Below are 20,800 nucleotides of genomic sequence, written 5' to 3'. Positions count from 1 at the left end.
CATTAAAATTTAAATTATATTGCAAATAATGAGATTTAAGCCCATAACTTCTGTCATGATGAAAGAAGACCTCAAATCAGTACTGCTGGTAGGATCTAATTAGCTATGAAATTTTTGTATTCTTGCACTTTTGCTCATCAAGGAGATGCAACAAAAGAGGAATCCAATTTGTTGACTTCCCTTTGCCCCAGAGAAAGGCAACAGAGATTGATATCATGTGGATGTTCATAGTAGATTTGCTAATGGCTTGGTAGATTTTCCTTGTCATTGTGACAGGAGAAGCCAAGGGTTAGGCTTTTCAGCTCAGAGTTTTTTTGTCTGGGCCTCTGCATGTGTCATGCAATGAAGGTGCTGCTGCTGCTGCTGCTGCTGCTGCTATATATGTTCAAAGCCTGCTGCTATTTTGGGGCATCAATTTTGTGGTTTGAGTTTGTTGGAAAGAACAGGAGGAGGACAACGTTCATAAAAGGGCAATGAAAGGCTTCTGAGGCCATCTGACCTCAGCTCATAAGTTTGTCTATGGTGACAGAGTCCTTCCCTTTTCCCAAGGGTTGTGTAACTCACTGCTATATGGCTGGCCTACAGAAGGCTGCTGCTTTCTGGAGTTATTGCATGGCTAAGCCCTTATTGTACTCAGATCCACAGAAACAAGAGGTGTTTCAAAAGCGCAAAAGACCTTTCAAAAGAGTCAAATGAAGTGAATCTTTTGACCATGAAATTTATGCACAATCTTATGAAAGAAATATAACTTAAATTTCAAGCAAACAGCATAGCCTCTAAATGTTTCTTTCTAATTGAGGAGCTGCATCTATAAACTACACTACTCCATGGGGAAAAAAAAAATTGCCTTGTAATGTATGTGATCTCTAAATCACCATCTCATGCTCACTGCTGTAGCACTGTGAGAGTAATCAAGGAGGCTGCAAAATGTTTTCGACTCAAACATGGGAACAGAGTTTTAACTATATCCTAGTGTTTGCAGTTTTCTTCTTGTTAAGGCTCGCAAGCTCTTCGATCAGCTTCCTCTCTTCAGTTTTCAGTCTCTTTGGAATCTCCACCTGAACAAGCACTAATTGATCACCTCTAATGTTTGGCTTTCCAAGGAATGGAACCCCTTTTTTTGCCATCACCAATGTTGAGCCTGGCTGGATGCCTGCCGGTATCTTCAGATCCACCGTTCCATCTACTGTTGGGACCTTAACTGTGGTCCCAAGAATTGCATCTATATATGGCACCTTGCATGTATAAAGAATGTTTGTCTCATCCCGCTTGAGCACAGAATCTGATAAAACTTCAAGAAAAACATAAAGGTCTCCAGGCGGACCTCCTCTTCTTCCAGCATTACCCTCCGACCGGACCCTCAGCCGGCTACCGGAGTTAACTCCTGCTGGAACTTTTAGACCAATCTTCTTACTCTTCCTGACACGTCCGTCACCTCCACATGTACTGCATGGGGTAGAGAGTTCACCAGTACCACCACAAGTAGAGCAAACCATGACTTGCTGGAATACACCAAGTGGGGTTCTTGTCGAGGTGACAACTTGGCCTTGACCTCCACAAGTTCTGCACTTGCTTGACTTCATTCCAGGTTTGGCACCAGACCCATCACAACTTCTGCAGCTCTCCAATCGGGCTATTTCAATCTCTTTCTGCACGCCAAAAACCGCTTCTTTGAATTTCAGGACAAGGTTGTAGCTCTCATCATCACCTTGCATTGGTCGATTACGAGCAGCTTGGCTTCCTCCCATCCCACCCATTCCACCCATCCCTTCAAACAATGACTCGAAGAGATCAAAAGGGTTGCTAAAATCCTGCCATACCAGAAAGTTAACAAGTTAAAGCAGTCACAGATGGTAAAAAATTATCAGCAAATGCTCAGATTCAAATATCTAGATAACCCATCTCATTTTGACACCTACCCCCATGCCCATGCCCATGCCCGAGCCTTTTAGACCAGCTTCTCCATACCTATCATATATAGATCGCTTCTCATCATCAGACAATACCTGCAATAGAATAACTGTCAAGGAGACCTCTGGAAAATAAAACATGATTCGTGGTATTAAACCTGGTAGATGAAATAACACAACCATCAGATGGGCCTGACCTCATATGCATTGCTGATCTCCTTGAACTTTTGTTCTGCCCCTGATTCTCTACAGAGGAAATACATGAGCAGTGTCAGTTTCAAATTCTCACAGAGCTAGTAAACCAGTAATACATTATCAGCATAATCAAGAAACATATAAAGTGACCTTTAAACAGAGAAGAATGAAGATATACAATGAGTCAGCGATCTATAACAGTCAACAACTTCACTAATTTAAGCCTGACACATTTTCCCCATGATTCACTTGTTTCAACATAATATCTTGGCATTCTTTAGAATTGGGGATGGATTTCTAGCCCTCTTCCCGATTGGACACTATTTCAGCCAAAGCAGAGTAGTGGGGAGACGTAAAACATCCTCATCAAGACAACAAGAATAAATCTGGATGCTATGAAGAAAACAATCCCTTTAGCATGAACAGCTCAACTTGAAAAACAATATCTGATATTTCTGGAGGTACGCTCTAAAAGAGTACACAAATAAATTGCATGATGTTCATGACTCATCATTGTCCTTAAAGGACCTTAAAGAAAACAAATAACTTAAGAGTACACAAATTTTATTTGATTCAAGAACATGATTATTATGATATACATATACTCACTTGTTCACATCTGGATGATAACTCCTAGCAAGTTTCCTATAAGCTGGGCAATAGGAAAAACAACTTAATTAATATCAAATAGAAACTAAGGAATTTTAGTAGGTGATTGCAAGATATATATATATATATATGTGTGTGTGTGTGTGTGTGTGAGAGAGAGAGAGAGAGAAAGAGAGAGAGAGAGAGAGAGAGAGAGAGAGAGAGAGAGAGAGAGAGAGAGAGAGAGAACTTTGAGACATTGGCCAAATGACTGGACATCAGGATTGTGAAAGCTAATCCTAAAAGGAGAGATAAAAATAAATACTAACTTAATTTCATAATGACGAGCTTTTTGTGAATTCTAAAGGTGCATTCAACGGCTAAGAAGGTGTTAAGACTTTCTTTTTAGATGTAAACGTAGTAATATTTGTTGTCTAGATATAAATGTATATATGGCCAGTTACATACAAGTCCATGCAATAAGCATAATTAATGTGGCAGATGGTCAGCATGGGTTATAACTTTTACAAGGTCACAGCATATGACAACCAGTCAGTCCAACCTAGCTTAAAAGATAACTAGCCTATTCTAAAGGTTTAAATACAATGTAAAAATGCAAAACAAATGAGGTCAAGAGAAGAAACTAACTTCTTGACTTCAAAGTGGTAACATAACTCAATTCAATAAGAGTATCATAGTATCAGAGAAACACACATATGCAATTTAGCACGTAGCCAGAACCACCAAAGGACTCTCACCGCTTTTGATTTCTGATTTACTAGCACTATTGGACACGCCAAGGATGGAGTAGTAATCCTGTAAAGGAAGAATATAAATCTTAATTACCACCGATAATCATATATTTGCATAAAAATCAGCTAGCTTAAGTTTTAATGATCACACATTTGCAAATAAATAGAAAGAACAGAAAACCATAAAGGAACTTACACTACCAGCTCTAACAACAAGACATGAACCTCTACAATGCCGGAGCTTTGGTGATTTTATATGATCAAATAGAGCAGATGAAGACACTGGAGAATAGAAACTTGCACTGAATGAAGCCAAATGTTTCTGTCTGACTGTAGTACTGCATAAATACAGCAAATACTAAGGCACAAGATAATCATAATAATTTCTGAAAAAATTATAAATACTCTTTCTAGTATAAGTAGAAAAAGTCTCCAGACAGTTTTTCCTAAAATTCTCAATTTCCATTCATCCTATGTCTATCTAAACTTAAAAACATGATGCACTTTTGCTAACAAACTAGACATTATTTTTAATATCTAGTGCAACTCCACAAAGGAAACTTACAAAAAAAGTAAGAAATCACGTAAATAAGTTCTGAACTTAGAACAATGAAATAGTCAGTCTTTTTTTGAGCCTTCAGTAAGTCCAAATGGTAAATCATGCACACAAGTACACTTACCTGTTTTGAAACATCAACGATTTATTAAACTGGCATGCCTTTGATCCTGGTGATGTATACATAAATGTCTCTCGAGGTTGTGCTCTCAATTGAGGTGCAGAAGCACCTACGCACTGTATGGTCGACATCCGATAGCTCCTGATAATAAAGTCCAGACTCTAGTGTCCAGATGACTTCAACTCTTCACTACAAACACAAAAAAAGGGCAAGTTATGTCACCTTACAAAATAGAGTATCTTTGTGCAAACCACATTACAGAAAATATAGTAGGAAGTAGCATTTAATCCTTCAGTCAAGGCACTTTTAAAAGTTGTATAGTTCAACAAATGAGAAAGGTGAAACCTCCAGCAAAGAGCAGGTAACACATTAGCACATTGCTCAAGATTGACAAATATATCAAGCCACTTCGATGTTATTTCCAGGCTCAGAACAAAAAAGTTTCATACTTTAAAATTAGGAATGATCGATTCAGTCACAATAAATCGAAGACTTGAGTACTACATAACGGCAATTTGGTAATTTCTATTTCACCTGCCTGCCTCTCCTCCCAATCACAAGCCCTACCCATTAGCAAGCAACAACTTTCAGAAACAAGAAAAGGATACTTTTTTTAGCACAGACGGATCTGCTCTCCAAATCCATTTGAATTAGTTCAAATCCGTCCGAATGATTTCGAGTGCCGAATCATAGAGGAAAAGTAAGAATGAGACGAAGAAGATCAAGAGGGTTAATACCTGGATTGGCGCAGAGGATAAGGGAAACTCTGGAGCTAGAGAGACAGAGATAGGGAGAGAGAGAGGTGGCGGAGGAGAGGGAGGAGAAGCTCGTCTCTTCTCTTCTCGCCGCGCCCGATCTCCACTCTCTCTCGCTACTAAATACTAACTCCTACGGCCGTGAAGGATGTGATAAGAATTAAGGAAGCGAGACCTGATGGGGGGATCATGTATGAAGATGAATTGTGAACCGTCGGATTAGAGCGAGATGATGCAAGCCAATTTAGTGGGCTCTAAGGATCCATTCGGATTGCAAGTTGTCAATCTGGCTCGCAAGCCAATTGAGCTCGGATCGATTTATTTAGAGCTCGAAAGATAAACTAGCTCACATCGAATACTTTCTTCTTCTTTTTCTTTTTCTTCTACAAACTTAATATTTCTCAATTTGTTTAAGTTCAAACTCAAACAAACTCAGTATACTATGAGCTCGTTTTAACTGTTTAAGTATTATTTCATTGGTTCAGATGGATATATTTTAAATTGAGCCAAATGCTTATGTGCACAAATTACATACAATTGAGACGGAATAAAGAGAAGAATAAAATAACATAAGAGTTCCTTAGCTATCCTTGATTTCCTTCTTCGATGTGCTATTTTACATGTGAGCAGTAAGGAAATGATCAGTATTTGGTTAATGCCTCCTTTGCATAAGTTTAATACAATCAGTATTATCTCCAAGAAGATGTAAGCCCCAAGAGCTCATATAAAAGATTTCATACATTTGATTCTCTTCTAATGAATATTGAGATAAAATTTCTGGTATATTCATGGAGAATTCTGTACACAAAACAATGATGGCAATTGGGCTATGAAGCAGCAAATGGCTCTTACATAAGTTGATATAGACCATTTTTGTTACAAAAGAGTAGAAGTATTACAGATTCAACAAAATTAGCTCTTCCAGATTAACAATATTTCTCTTATTTATCAAGGTAAAATAGGGGAAAGCGAAGGGTTTGTCACTTTCAGCTCCCCACAGTCACTGATATAAACTGTTTTAAGAGGACGGTCCCACATTGTGCGAGCTGTCTGAGCCCTCTCATCGCCGAGGAACTCAGCAAAATCATTGAATTGGCGAATCCTTTCAGCCGGCTTATAAGTAGGAATGCTAGCTATAGAGGTAACAACATCCATTCCTGAAGAATGATATATATAAGAATCATTAGGAAGACACCCGGATACCCTAATATCAAACATTTGAAAATAAAACAAGGAGTTAAATTCACAAGGACAATATGCAAATGCTGCAGCCACAACGAAAGAGTGATCCACTAAGAGAAGTAATTCAGTATTAACCATCAAAATTTGTATGTATGAAGGATGCTATATCACTGCTGACTGTTAACTATTGATAACAAAAGTTGACCACAGAAACAATTGTTCCTACATCATGCAACATCAATATGAAGACGGCAAAGTGATCCTTTAACTGATTTCTAATTTCTTGGTAATATTTGGAAGCTCAATGCGCCATCGGTAACATTTTACTAATATCCTGGACTTCTGACGAGGCACATGTATGACTTATTATCATCACAGAATCTATTGAAACTCAGGTTGTCCAATCAAGTTGATGACACATTTGCTTCAGTGATATACCCTTGGATTACCTATTTACTAAAATAGGTAATCCAAGGGTATCAGCAAACTAGCCTAGTTGAGGTAGTTTCAGTGAGCATCTCCTAATCTTAATACCTGTAGGCCTTGCAAATGGAGAAGGCTTAGCCGGACCATGTCATTTCGGAATAATGAACTAGCTGCTAGATGTCTGCTTTTAGTCCAAACTAGTTCGTTTTTTGGTGAGAAATACAGCAAAACTTCCTCTTAAAATGAAACAGTAGAGAGCCAATGGGCTTTCTCTCCAAAAAAGTTTAACAAATGAAATAGTATAGTATCAGTTACTAGTCCTCCTTCCTTCAAAGTTTATTCCAAAACCAATTGGCATCCAGGATGCGGCAATCTTGAATATACATCCACCTTGGTAGTACCAAATAAATTTAGAAAGGTATCAAGATAGATAGATCGGTCTACTATTGTTTTCTCCAAGCATACACAATCGTACATAGAAATACAAAATGTAGGTTAATCAAATTTCATGCAGACTGAGTTCCCCAATATAATCTACCGTAGTATCTCAGACAAATCTTATACAACAACTAAAGAGTTCCAATGTTGAGTCTTCTCCTGGCAATAAGTATGCTGTTATTTTCTGTAGATCACTAGTGGAGTTGCAGTATGCGTATATAGGAATGTAACAGATAATGGCAGACAAAAATGTAATGATTCAAGGCCTTAGGCATCAAAATCCCATTTAATTACTGACAGAGGCCTTAACCAATGAGTTGGTGCTGTGAAAATTTCCTTGTCTATTACATCTTCATCTCAAATTAGTTACATGCTCAGATTAGAAGGGTTTCTGTAATGTATACAAATTTAGAATTTGAGTGGATTAGCTTCTTACCTTCGAGGACAGTCCCGAAGACCATGTTCTGGTCATCAAGCTCCGGGCATGGTCCCGGCCCGGTCGTGACCAAGAACTCCATATTATGGTACTCCGGATTGAGCTTGATCTCGTCGTCATCGTCATTTAAAGACAAGCACAGTGACAGCGTCCCCGGCCGCGTATGCTTCAGCTGGAACGCCTTGGGGTCGACGGTCTCCACATTTGACGCCAAACCAGGTGGCGGCTGGAGGACCTCCCCCTTATCCCTTCGCCGACCCTGGCGGCCAGAGACGAAGAAGCGGCCGGGGAGGAGCTTGTGGACGAGGACGCCGCGGTAGGCGGCGGTGGCGCACGCGGCCTTGAAGTTTGTGGTGGTGATGGGAAGGAGGCGGCCGTAGAGGCCGAAGACGACGCGGCCGATGGGGATGGCGTCGGGGCAGGCGCCGGAGGCGGAGAGGTCGCCGGCACCGATGGGACGGTCAGGGCGGAGGTAGTTGGGACAGAGGGAGAAGTCCATGAAGACGCGGTCGGTGACAGCGGGGGAGGAGGATGGTGTGGTGGCAGCGGTGGTGGAGTCGGCGGCAGCGGAGGAGGAGAGGGGGAGGAGGGAAGAGGAGAAGGGTAGGACGAGGAGGGAGCGGCGAGATATGGGGAGGTGGTTAGGGTTAGGGTTTTGGGGTCTGTGGGGTGGCGAATGGAGGTGGCGGAGATGGGGAGGGAACGGGGCTGGGGACGCCATGAGGAAGCTAATGGTATGAGGTCGAGAGGAGGATCGGATATTGAGTTGCAAATTTGCATATAGAACCCTACAGTTTACTGAGTTATCGTTTTTAACCCTAAAATTTCCACAATTTGCACATTACACCCTTTCTTCTCCGTAATATCAACAAAGCACACACTAGCGGTATCTATCTGATTCCATAAAACAACTCTTGACCTTTCCTAGTTCTTAAACCCCTCTCCCCTGGCCGGAGGACTTCTCTAGAAGGAGAGATGTCTTCCTCTTCTTCTTCGCTTCGCCTCCAAGAAGCCCTTCAAGCCTGCTCTCAGGTAAGCTACGCAACACATCCATCTCCAATCTCTCACTCACTTACTTACTGCTCAAATCCTTCGTCTTTCTCTCTCCTCAGTCATCCGAATCCGGCGATCTTGTCGCTTCCAATGCCGCCGTAGCCGCAGTATCCGATCTCCTCAATTCCGTCTCCGAATTAGAGGATGATAACCTTTCTGAAGAGTTGCTCGTCGAGATCCATCGGTTTCTCTCATCTCCTTCGTCGAATCAGGTTCATTGTACTTTTTTTAGTCCAAAGATATTTTGACCGAATTGAGGGAGTAAATTTTATAGTATTTGATGTGGAGGCAGATGGTTATTGATGCATTATCGTTTGAGCTGCCCAAAGTGGTGGCAAAGTTTGGAGCTTTATCGGACAAGTGCAGAGAACTTGCTAAGAGTATCGTCGAACATCTTGTGTGCACCTGTAGTCCACGCGAAATGCTTTCTATCCTCTGCGAGGTTGGCGCCATCGATTTATTCTGAGTTGTTGATTATAAGGACGTGGATCATTCTTAACCAACTTAAGTTCGGTATGCTATTTGGTTTTTAATAGTAGCTGAATTGTTGAGGATATAACAGGAGATTGTGATTTGCACGTGTCCTTTGTGTTTATCTCTTCTATTTAAATACATACTACATACTCCATGAACAGCAATGTGTCATTATCTATATCTATTGGACTGTTGGAGCTTGCAAGGTTATAATACCTTATCCGGGATCTCATTCAATTTTTTTGTTACTTAACATCTCTGCTGTTTCTTACTACTGATGACTTCCATATGCTTTTTTATCTTTCTCACGATTTTCCACAAATATTTGTTTCCATTAGTGCAGTTTTTCTGATCTATCTTTTCCTCAGTAGATTGATTCCTGTATTTCTTAATTCAGCTAGATTCTTTAACAACTTCCTATATTATGGCACTTTTGAAATAGGAATTTGCTTCACATGCTAGTCTTTTGATCATTGTGGTTAAGTAAGATTCTATCTCAACAATTTTTGCTTTTGATTGGATTTGATAAATATTTTACAATTGAAAATGTGCAGGCACTGGATATGCATATTAGAGTGTCAGTGGAACCAACATATTTTATTGTGCTCTTGGATGGACTTGCAAAAGGTATAGATTTCTGACTGGTCACCTTATGTTGCAGATACCTCAGGAGTCAGGGCATTGACTCCGTAACATTGTATCATGAATTGGCATAAATATAGGTCACTAGATTATCGAACAAGTTTAACTTTGCCCTTCAAAAAATATTGTTACAAGCTTAATTTATGTTTTACCCTAGTGACGCAATTTCAGCTCTCAGTTTTTTACTAGATAACTTCTATCATTATATTAAAGCTAGTAGAAATTGCAATATATTTAGTGAACATTCAGAGTTTCGGGATATGGATGTCTATCTAACGTTAAATTGTTTCAGTGCTTATTTTCATTCAGAGGCGTCATGTTGAACAAGTAAAGGTGGTTCTTCCAATTATTCTCAAAGTTCTATATGAGATCTCTATGGATAGTCATGAGGAAGCTAAAGATACTGTTGAAAATTTATTTGAAGCGGCAATTAGAATCGGAACCTCTGTCCAAGAAATTTGTGAAAAAATGGTTTGTATATCTCTTATGGAGGAGCTAATATACCAGAAGATACCTCTATCTCCAACCGTTCTGTGCTTGAAGCCTGATTAATGTTGCATAATTTTTATTGGTTTGTAATAGGTGGGAAGAATGAAAGAAGAGCTTTGTGCTATACTTGGTCTTTATGTCTTGCAGAATATAGTTGAGTATGGAAGAGAATGCTTTAATTTATCTCTGAGGGCTCATGCAGAATTAATAATTTAAGATATTTACTCCCTCCTTGTTGGGGTTTTCTTTTATGAACTGATGGCATGTTCCATCAATATATTTTTTCAGGCTCTTATATCTAGAAGCAGACAAAAGCATATTATTTCAAGCTGTGGTTCTTTTGTTCTTCAGCTCTCGAAGTTCCTCCCTTTTTGTGGGTTCTCTTATTTTGGTCTAATAAGTGGGTCTAATGTTGCCTCAGCTACTACTGAGATCTCTAAAAGGTAACTATAACGGTCCTCTGTCCTCTCGTTATCAAGCTTTTCTGTATTTATTTTCTAGTTTTTCTTTTGCCAACTTTTCTTATGCATCTTCTCAAAAGTGATGTAGAGGACAGTGATGACTTCATGGACTGCTTTCCTTTAGCCATGGATGGTGCAGCTCTTGCAGGTTTCATCTCCTTTATCATTTCAAGATTCCCTCCTCTCTGAATATTGTCTATTTACTTATTGTTTTTTTAAAATTACTTGCTTCAGCCTTCACATTTCTTGTGCTTTGTTGGGGAGGAGGAGTCTAAGTGAAAGAGGGTTTGGTGCAACCATAGAGTCATTATCCAACCCAAGGGCTTAATCCATTAGGTGAAGGCTCCAGAGTCAGTATCTATCTTTTCACTTTTTTACTCATTTTCCAATGTGAGGATATGACCTCCTATATGAATTCTGAACAGAATACCCCTTCACGTATGAACCTCACTCCTGTCCAGATCCAGTATAGTACAACTCTTAACCAAGTTATGTATCTAATTTTGTTATCCATCCAATCTCAAAAGTTTGTATGTGCCCTTAATTGCGTCACTGGGAACCTATCCATTTGATTCTCTACATTAATGTTGAGCACCCTTGTCCTAACCTAGAATCCTTGCTGGACATAAGCCTTCAAGTGGGTCATACCGAATCACTTTAGATAGTAGTCCAAGATCGCTCCTAACATCAGCTCTGATACTAATCTTTGAGAAAAAGAGAGTCCAAATCTAGGTGAAAGAGAATTTGACATGACCATAGAATCTTTATCCAATCCATCATTTCACTTTTACTCTCTTTGCAACGTGGGACTATTCCCTCACATGTGAATTCTCAACTATATTATTTCCTATTTCTGACTTTTGAAATATATTGATTATCTTTCTTTCTCTCTGTAATGTCAATAGTAATCATTCAGCTTAAATATTTCTTCAGTTATATGGGGCTATGCATCTGATGATATTGCAAAATCTGCTGGAGAACAGTTGGAATTTGTCCTCAAGAAAATTCAGAACATCTGTATTGAAAGGTGGCAAGCTGTGGGAATGTTGAAACGTGCATTAGCCTCAATTGATTATCCATGGGAAATAAAATCTAAAACTATAGAACTATTATTGAGTATTATGGACAGAGATAGGTCTGAAGAATCTGATGATGACTCTATAGATTTTTCACCCTTTGCGCCCAGTCATTTCATCACTCTCCAGGTACCATTTTCCTCTTTCTCTGTCCAACAGATCTTTAAAAATTTTGGATAATCTCATAGTTTCAAGAATATCACAGGCCATTGAGAGGATCATGATTGGCTCTTCAGATGCATCATTACGGAAGAAAGCCTTTGCTGCCCTGAAAAAAGTATGCCTTTTGAAGGGCCAGCTTCATGTTTCCTTATCCCTTTGATATATAGTTAGTCTAACACCCTTTTTCACATCAAATGTGATCAGCTATATGCAGATATCCCATCCTCCCACCGTTTCGACGTGTTAAAGGCTCTTATCACAAATAGCAATTCTCCAAGCATGGTAGGATGCACAATGTGAAGAAACAAACTATGTTTCTTTTTAAGTTTGAATTCTCAGTTCTGTTAATACTGTATTTACAATTTTGCACAGACTGCAATTCTCATTGACCTTGTGAAAGAGGAAATTCTAGCGGAAAACCATCAAAAAGATATTAGGAGTGTTAAAGACAACCAATTCCAAAATGGAATGCAGTGTCTGTATTGGAGCTCTCATGCCTTTGACCTGGTGGAGCTGACCCTGAAGCCCCCTGAAGGAGGGCCTCCTGCCCTACCTGAACAAAGTGAACCGGTACTTTCTCTATGCTTATCCCTTGTTGATAAAAGAATATATAATTTCTTAATGTTCCAGTCCTGCATCAGCAAGCAAGCCTGTTGATGCTCAATTTGTCCACTCAGGGGATTGGACAAGTATAATTAGATAATATTTGATCAACTGAGCTTGCTCTTGAAAAGTGATAAAATAATCATGTTTTTGGGAGGACTTCAAGAGAAATACGTGTTCTGCTTTTTTTTATGCATGCTTAAAGTTTAGACTTAAATGGTTTATAACTTCATTTATTTACATGCATATCTGTATGCATTGCTGTTATATGCAGATACATCAGCAGTCTAACTTTATGTATGCTGCTGACATGCTATACCAGTAAATTTCTTTTAAACGAGGTAAATGGGCATGCTTTGTTAGTTTGGTTATCTTCAAGGTAAATAGGTACCAGTGGCTGCTTGTTGCTTAGAAATATTGCTACCTATGTGGACAAATTTAACGTAGCATGTTCTTGCTAAATTCACAAATTTTATTAGTTGCAAGGAATCATGATGCCTATGTTGGAAGTTGGGAGCAGCATTAGGATTTATACAACTGATGCAATCTGTCTACTGCTTTGATTGTGTATGTGTGTGTTACTTTCTGACTTTCGCTTGTATATGTACAGATATTATCTGCACTGAACTTGCTGAGGTTTATTCTGATAACAGAGTCAACTGGTAAGCTACTCTTGAACATGGTTGCTTTGCCAAAACTTGGGTCTTGTGTCAGATATTGGTCTTCAGATGAAGTTCTCATTTTCCTTCAATTGGTTGAGGAATTTGATGGAGGAACTAATGTCTCTGATGTTCACCGTCTGCTAACAGGAACTAGGAACCGAACTACTATTTTCTCAGAGAAAATTCTGCAAAAGGTTTATTTTGATTGGCTCCTCCCTCTTCGAACACTTATCACAGGAATTCAAGCAGAAACCGAGAAGGATGCCGATGAGCTTTCTGATTGCATTTCGTGTGCCTTAAATCCCGTTCAATTGGTACTGTACCGCTGTATCGAATTGGTGGAAGAGAGCATGAAAAAATCCTGATGTCTTTTTAAAGATTCTGAATATGAATTCTCTTTGGTTGAATCACAACAATCATTATTTGTTAATGTGATTATATATATATATATTTTTCTTTCTTCTTTTTATAGGGAGAAACCGGTAATGATTAAAGCGGGATGGAAAGTAAGAGCAGCAAAAATTAATCCTATTCGATAACTCAGTTTTTAAATGGATTTAGATTTAATTTAATCAGATTCATTTTATAAATCTGTTAATCCGTTTGAGTTGTGTTTATATTTATTACCTCAATTCAATTAATTTATTTGGTTACGATCAGATTAACTCATTTACAATAGAAAAAATAAATATATTTATAACCTTAAAAAAATTTAGATATGTTCTATAATAAGTATAAATTTGCTTATATTCAAATAATTTATAAAATTTAAATCTATGTAACTTTAAAAGGATTGTGTCTGTGACTATAATTTCCATCCATTTAATAAATAGATCGTGATCGTATTTATATTATCCTATTTAAAATTTTATGAATTATTTGAGTTATATTCAACCCGACTAATCCGACCAATCTAATGGGAAGGGTGTCGGTCCAAGAAAATTACAATACTCTGTATGATAGGAACTATAGCAGAAGCAAGAGGGAAGCTTCGATAATTCTACGTTTACATTAAGAGTCAGTCATCCATCACGTAATAATTGCATCAACAAATGGTTTCACTAAGACAAATTACTATTTGGTGAAGAGTTAGCCAATAAAATCAAATAGGACAAGACAGTAGATCTAAAACTACAAAACAACTAATATAACTCAGAGGAAGAAAAAACAAAAGGAAACTAAATTACATTCTTATAACATCTACCTCAATAAGTTATAGCCAAGATTCATCAACCTTGCTAGGAAACTCTATGACATGAGATGAATGAAGGCGGTTTAGTGCTTCAGTCTGTTGATTCTATTGCTCATTTAGTAACAATATTATTAATCCTTTTACTATTGCGGACTGGTGTAATGAATCCTGGATCCTCAAGTAAGCTATCATAATTTCTATCTATGAGAGAGATTTAAAAGAGTAATGAGACGTGAAAAATAACTAGGAGAGGATTTCAATAAGAGTAGGAGATTGCAATAAGTCTTATAATGAAACTCCTTAAAATAAATTTTGTAACAGACTAGTACATGGGCCTGTTTGGGTAGTTGGGATAAGACTTTATTTTCAGATAAACTTTTGTTATCCTTGAAATTAAACTGAACGAGGGATAGGGAAGATTTATTCAGATATTTTATCCTAGCTTTTGGTTTTGGCCCAGATGAAATAATTGGGATATCCGGTTAATTACCAATTTGTCCCTGTGCAGAGGAATTCTAAATGAATTATAATAATCAGATGGGATCTCCAGATACTTGTAAAATATAATTATAAAGGAATTATAACATTAATCGTGAGAAGATAATATAATAATTATAAATGATTAAAATAACTGTTTCATTATTTTTAAAACTAAACCCTTAAGCCCGAAGATACCGGATCGGGTTTCCAGTAAGTAAACTAAGCCCAACCCGAAGTCGGCCCGGTACTCCTACCACACGCATCGCTCACGTGTTTTCTCCACCGCTCTCTCCTCCCCTCGCTTCCATTTGTCTCCTATCTCCCACCTCGCTCCTATCTCAACGACGGCAAACAAGAGAGAAGAAGAAGAAGAAAAAAATTTGAGTAAAAGAACGCCATGGGCGGCGGAAGGCGGAGGTCAGGCAAGAATCCTAACTCCGGTGGAAGATCCCAAGCTGACGGCGGCGGCGGTAGTGGGTCCCGCCTTTTCTCCGGTCGCTTCCGGTCCGCCGGAAGCGCCGGAAATTCCGAATCTCGAGGCGGGAGGAATCCCAGTTCCGCCCGCCCGCAGGTAAGCGGAAAAGCCTTCGGTTATACCTACACCTATCCCTCCCTCTCCACCGACTCCGGCGATGTTCTCCCGGCCTTCGTGGACCCGAGCCCCTGTTCGGATCCGAACGTGGAAGTCCCTTCTTACTCGTACGATCCAGCGGTGGTCGGAGGTCTGGGATTGGGGTTTCAGGAGGAGCAAGATTCCGATCAGGATCTGGCTGTAGTTGGAGGTGCTGGATTGGGATTCCGTGATCAGGAGGAGGAAGAACAAGAAAAGGAATCTGAAGCAGGATCGGTGGGAATGGATTCTTTCTTGACGCCAGAGGTCAAGAAAGAGCGAGAAAATGATGGCTTTTTGTCGATTGGAGGCATTAGGGTGTACACGGAGGACACTTCTTCGCCAGAGGAGGAAATTGATGGTTCCGATGAAGACGATGACGATAGCGATGATGATGATGATGATGATGATCAAGAAGAAGATGATGGCGTCTCCGTGGAAGATGAGAATGACGATTCTTCGGAGGAGGATGGGATTTCCTCAGATGATGATTCTGATATTGATGATGAGGTGGTGGAGGATTACCTGGAAGGAATTGGTGGCAGTGCGGAGTTGCTGAGCGCTAATTGGTTGGCTACACAGAAGTTGGAGGAATGGGATGAGGATGGATTCTTGAAAAGCTGGGATAGCAGTGAGGGGAATGATGAGAAATTGGGAGGAGCTGCTCTGATGAATGCTTCAGAAGGGTACGGAATGAAAAAACCCAGATCGAAGAAAGGAAAGGGCAAGCCAAAAGGTATGCCGGCTCTCCCAAATTTTGAGCTTTTGGTGTTGGATGATGTGTTGCCGGTGAAGGATCCTCGGATAGCTTCAAGGAGGAAGAAGACTTCTGCTCACCTTTCTCGGCCTTGGCCTTACGAGAGTCGGAAGAGTAAAGCGCGTAGTGGTTTTCCAGGTATAGTCAACCCCTATCAATTTGGCTTTGTTTGAGTTTGGGAATTTGAAGCTCTTAGGCAGCTTTCTCTAGTCTTTTAATTCATATAGATCAATCTTGATCCATCATGCGAATGTTAATGTACTTCATGTAAATATGTAATGGCGGCTCTATATATTATAGCTCTCAAATTCTGTAGAAAAAGGCCAAGTTCACTGGTTTGCATCTTGAACATGATAAATTCATAAGCAACTTTATGGTTCCAATTATTTGCTTCGATTCTGATCCTGGCTTTGTGGGTAGTTCCTCTGTTTAACTTACCAAGTGGATTTGACAAAAATGAGAAATATTGTAGCTACAAAACAAGCTTGCTTTTATCAAGTAATTGATCCGCACTTTTATTTTGGTTGCCCAGAATAGAATCAAATCTGAGCCCTTAAAAAAAAGAAAAAAGAATACCATTTAAATGTGCAGCTGAGCCTAGAGTGCATTAGCTTGTCTAGTAGAGTTGTTATTGTTTAGCTTGTCATTTTAGATTTCTACTGTATCTTTCTATGCTTCGCTTGTCCTTTGAGAATTATCACCAATTATATTGCATTCAACTACTTTTTGGTGGTCAAATGGTGTATGCTCATTTTCCTTTCTAACTTTTATGTTACATGATAGGACACTATGTGACAAAGTTAACTATATTGGCGGTCTAATTTGGAATGAATAATGTTTCGTATACTGCAGGCGAAAAGAAGAAACACCGGAAAGAACTTATTGCTGTGAAGCGCCGGCAGCGCATGATCAATCGAGGGGTTGATTTAGGGCAAATAAATTCTGTAAGGCTAACTATTGATCTTGCTTAAATTTTCTTTGAACTGTTCATATACAGTCTTAGTTATATACCTCAGCTTGATTGCAATAAAACAGGCTTGCGGTCTTGGTTATCACTTGACCGACTCCCTCTAGTCTAATATTTAATAATATGCGCATTTTTATCATATTTAGAAGAATGTAGGTAAATTTTTTTTCAATTCCTTGGACTTCAATTCTTTGGACCACCTTATACTATCAAGAAAATCAGTCTAGCATCTAGGGGCAACACACAATTGCTTATTTCACTGTGCAATTAGAATTTTGATGTCTAATTATGCTGATTGTTTGTTTCACTTTAAGTGTTTTCTCTTCGGTTTGTTGTGTCATCTTTTGTTGATTCTGCACAAGTTTAACTTCATGGTGGTGGTCATTTGTTTTCTCCTTTTATTTTTCTTTAGAAAATTATCAGACTTTTAGGCTTCTTTGTTTGCATCATCAGCAAGAAGCATTTTGAACTTATCTTCTTTTTTTCATGGAAATGAAAAGCCTTTCTACTTATATATGAATTGTTTGCACAGTTTCATGCTAGTTTAGGCCCTGACGCATTGAATCAAGTTATCGTGTTAGTGATTTAAAATTATAAAGCTGTACTTCAATCTGTAGAAACTGAGGCAGCTGGTTGTAGATGAGGTCGACATGTTTTCTTTCCATCCAATGCATTCCCGCGATTGTTCCCAGGTATGGTTCTGTCTCATAAGTTTGGCTACTTTGAATAGATTCATTCCATTGTTGATAGTGTGAATAACAAAAGATCCCTATGCTATCTACTTGTAATTATCATTCTTCCATATTCTGATTGAAAGTTATATTCTTCTGTATGGTTGCATGTTTGGGTGTTATTAGGTCTTATTTTAATCTTATTTTATTTTCTAGGTGCAACGCCTAGCATCAATATATCGCTTACGTAGTGGTTGCCAAGGTTCAGGCAAGAAAAGGTAACAATATTGAGAGGGCTCTATATTAGTTATCTTGCAATTTAGCTCAAATATCATGATTGAAGAAGCTTCCCAAGTCAGAGATGACAATTCACTAGTAGAACTACTTAGTCACCTCTTGCAATTTTTGAGTCATTATGTTAATTTACATTCTTTTAGGGATCAGTTAGATTGGATATTAGTGAATAAAACTACTAGAGCATACTCATATCTGATTATCTTTTTTTCATGGTTTCACTTCTACAGTACTTCTAAAATTTATTATATCTTGCGAAGAGTAAATACTTCTTTTGGTTCCATGAGAAATAACTAATCAGTTGCACATTTTATGCAGTTCTTTTTAACATAAGTTAAACATGAAATGCCATATAGGCTCACATCTCCTACGTAAGGATCAGTTAAAACACTGCCCGGATCATACCAAATGGAATGTAGAAGCTACTATTACCAATAATGGCTCACAGATCTGGACCTTTATGTATGAAATGCATGACGCCAATGATCTGCTGCTCATTGGCTTGGGAGCATCTATATTGTGATAATGGCTCTTCAGGACTCACCATCAAACTTTTGTTTATTGATCAAATTATCTGATATTTCAGGAATTTTCCATTTTGAGGACAGTTTTTCTTAATAGTAGATCCCTATAATGTTTCTTGAGAGCTTTTGTTAGATCAGCAAGATACAGTAGTTGGATGTGAACATCCCATAAATCTCCCAAATTTTGTTGTGACAGCATATGACAGTTGCTCCTCTTAGCAAATTATCGACTCAAACTGATGAACCTTCTTTCCAGATTTATCACTGTGGTACGAACTGGACAAACATGCTTGCCATCTTCAACTGATCAAATTCGACTTGATAAGGTAATCATATCCTGCATATCCTATAACAATGTTATTTCCTTTTTTGCAATATTTTCTAGATTTATGTTCTACTTTCAGGGATTGATAAATCTGTTGTTGTCAGATCTTCTGCCTTTGTCTTGTACCTGCATGCTAATCTCATTTCTTTTGTTCTTCTTTGTTATTATAATTAAACTATTCCAGTCTTTCAAGTTATTTAACATTTCTATTTTTAAGTTGTAGACATTTCGCATTTTTGCAAAGCTACTTGTATACTATTAATCTTCTATTCTGTTTTGCCATTTTTGTGTCCAAACTGTAGTTAAAACACTAAAATACTGAAGTTGTCAATATGACCATGCTCCTCTCAGTTGTTCCGGCTGACATTCATGATAATCTTCTTTCACTGTAAAATTTTGTTTTACTTATCCAGAACTTTGACAAGATTTTATCTACAAAAACATACACTAGCTATGATGGGGATTTTATGCAACATGTGAATCTACAATTTATATTGATCTTATGTAGCAGCACTTGATTGATAGTTGATTAAGTAAGGATGATAAAAGCTGCTGCCAATTTGTAGACAATAACTTGGATGTTTTTGGACCATCTCAATGATCAGATAGGCAGAATAACTGTTTTTAGTACTGAAATAATTAGTCCACTATTTATTCTAGTTCTTTGAGTGCTTATTTGAACTTTTCTCCATGTTAAGATTAGCACATCAATGGTGTTCTTATCGGCATGCAGCCTTTTCTAGACAGTGTTCATATTTTGGTTGTTTCTGGACTCGCTTAGAGTTAAGATAGCTTGGATAGGAGTGGTGTTGTTGGTGGTGAAGGACGGATGCATTACTGGTGGTAAACTTTCAGAACTCAGAAGTCAGCTAATAGTTTTTATGCATCACTTTTCTCATGGCAGCCTGATTATGTCATTATGGGTATAGTAGAGTTGTGGGGCCTATGTTTTCTATGGAAAAGAGTGATTGAGGGAGATGATCTCACGGGAACTCTTTCCTAGTTTCCTGTCTAAAAAATGACTGTTAGACATATTCGTTGTTGATATACCTTTTTTTTCAGCTTATTGGAACAAGCATTGAGGACGGTGACTTTGTTGTCAATCCTGTCAGAAAGGACAAACCTCAGGCAAGATCTCAAGGTTCATCTGCTCCAGACAAACTAAGAAGGAATCGTGAATTGCAAGGAAAGAAAAAACATACTGAAAAACAGAGCTCAGTCTTGTACGCAGAACGCCCCGTCTCTTTTATCTCCCGTGGCACAATGCAAGTTGATTTAGTGGCTGCGGACTCAAATAGAAGCATCTCATGTGAGAAAGTTGTTGAGAATACCTCTTCAAAGTTGGGTGCTTTTGAGGTGCATACCAAAGGCTTTGGTTCTAGAATGATGGCTAAGATGGGATTTGTCGAGGGTCATGGCCTGGGAAAAGATGGTCAAGGAATAGTTCAACCCATTGAACCTATCAAACGGCCGAAGTCTTTAGGGCTTGGCATTCAATTCACAGCTGATACAACTGACACGAAATTGGAACAAAAAAGTTTCGCAACTCACATGAAAATGGAACCGAAAAATATTGGTGCTTTTGAGAAACATACCAAGGGATTTGGATCCCGGCTGATGGCACAAATGGGTTTTATCCCAGGTACAGGCTTGGGGAAGGACGCACAGGGGATGCTGAACCCATTGACTGCAGCTAGGAGGCCAAAGTTGCGGGGATTAGGGGCCAAGTCATAGAATGAATCTTGATAATTTTTCAATGTAAATGATGCTATATTTCTTTCCTCTCTTATTGTATAAGAGGAAGGAAAAAAGAAACTATTCTGTTACTTCCAAGATGCAAATCTTGTTCATTAATATGGTTGACTGATCCAAATTTTTACAGAAGAACAAAAGAAGCTGAAGTTTATCTATAAATTTATGGTTGCAGTTAAGATGTAAGATGCCAGTGGAGTCGTTCTATATAAATTACAATTCCAAAGTACAATCTTTTTTTTTAATG

At 38.6% G+C, this 20,800-nt stretch overlaps 4 protein-coding genes across 5 annotated transcripts; 2 read left to right on the top strand and 2 right to left on the bottom strand.

The window, feature by feature from the left end:
- Nucleotides 1-682: 682 nt before the first annotated feature.
- LOC140772550 (chaperone protein dnaJ A7A, chloroplastic-like) lies at nt 683-5,014 on the bottom strand. Its single transcript, XM_073114676.1, has 8 exons — nt 4,860-5,014; nt 4,126-4,311; nt 3,642-3,783; nt 3,452-3,509; nt 2,715-2,757; nt 2,108-2,156; nt 1,920-2,006; nt 683-1,811 (listed from the first exon to the last, which is right to left on the bottom strand). Exons 2-8 carry the CDS (start codon nt 4,251-4,253, stop codon nt 963-965), a joined length of 1,356 nt encoding a protein of 451 aa, XP_072970777.1. The 5' UTR covers nt 4,254-4,311; nt 4,860-5,014; the 3' UTR covers nt 683-962.
- Nucleotides 5,015-5,640: 626 nt separating this feature from the next.
- LOC140771831 (peptidyl-prolyl cis-trans isomerase CYP28, chloroplastic) lies at nt 5,641-8,095 on the bottom strand. Its single transcript, XM_073113589.1, has 2 exons — nt 7,360-8,095; nt 5,641-6,034 (listed from the first exon to the last, which is right to left on the bottom strand). The coding sequence occupies exons 1-2, from the start codon at nt 8,078-8,080 to the stop codon at nt 5,826-5,828; spliced, it is 930 nt and encodes a 309-aa protein (XP_072969690.1). The 5' UTR covers nt 8,081-8,095; the 3' UTR covers nt 5,641-5,825.
- Nucleotides 8,096-8,261: 166 nt separating this feature from the next.
- LOC140771830 (aberrant root formation protein 4) lies at nt 8,262-13,440 on the top strand. 2 transcript variants are annotated; one of them, XM_073113586.1, is made up of 14 exons: nt 8,262-8,391; nt 8,472-8,624; nt 8,705-8,854; nt 9,441-9,513; nt 9,821-9,999; nt 10,111-10,170; nt 10,306-10,460; nt 10,559-10,626; nt 11,412-11,683; nt 11,760-11,831; nt 11,921-11,998; nt 12,089-12,286; nt 12,930-12,981; nt 13,129-13,440. In XM_073113586.1, the coding sequence occupies exons 1-14, from the start codon at nt 8,335-8,337 to the stop codon at nt 13,344-13,346; spliced, it is 1,785 nt and encodes a 594-aa protein (XP_072969687.1). In that variant the 5' UTR covers nt 8,262-8,334; the 3' UTR covers nt 13,347-13,440. The 2 variants fall into 2 exon arrangements, with proteins under 2 accessions (XP_072969687.1, XP_072969688.1); XM_073113587.1 differs by lacking the exons at nt 12,930-12,981; nt 13,129-13,440 and adding an exon at nt 12,594-12,914.
- Nucleotides 13,441-14,946: 1,506 nt separating this feature from the next.
- LOC140771835 (uncharacterized) lies at nt 14,947-20,688 on the top strand. Its single transcript, XM_073113594.1, has 6 exons — nt 14,947-16,158; nt 16,873-16,964; nt 17,605-17,679; nt 17,875-17,936; nt 18,733-18,802; nt 19,864-20,688. Exons 1-6 carry the CDS (start codon nt 15,051-15,053, stop codon nt 20,533-20,535), a joined length of 2,079 nt encoding a protein of 692 aa, XP_072969695.1. The 5' UTR covers nt 14,947-15,050; the 3' UTR covers nt 20,536-20,688.
- Nucleotides 20,689-20,800: the final 112 nt, after the last annotated feature.

Source organism: Typha angustifolia, chromosome 12 (assembly GCF_048772165.1).
Source record: "Typha angustifolia cultivar Huaian chromosome 12, ASM4877216v1, whole genome shotgun sequence".
Lineage (NCBI taxonomy): Eukaryota > Viridiplantae > Streptophyta > Magnoliopsida > Poales > Typhaceae > Typha > Typha angustifolia.
Note: the sequence above shows the minus strand (reverse complement) of the source record. Positions and strands in the feature narration are given on the sequence as shown.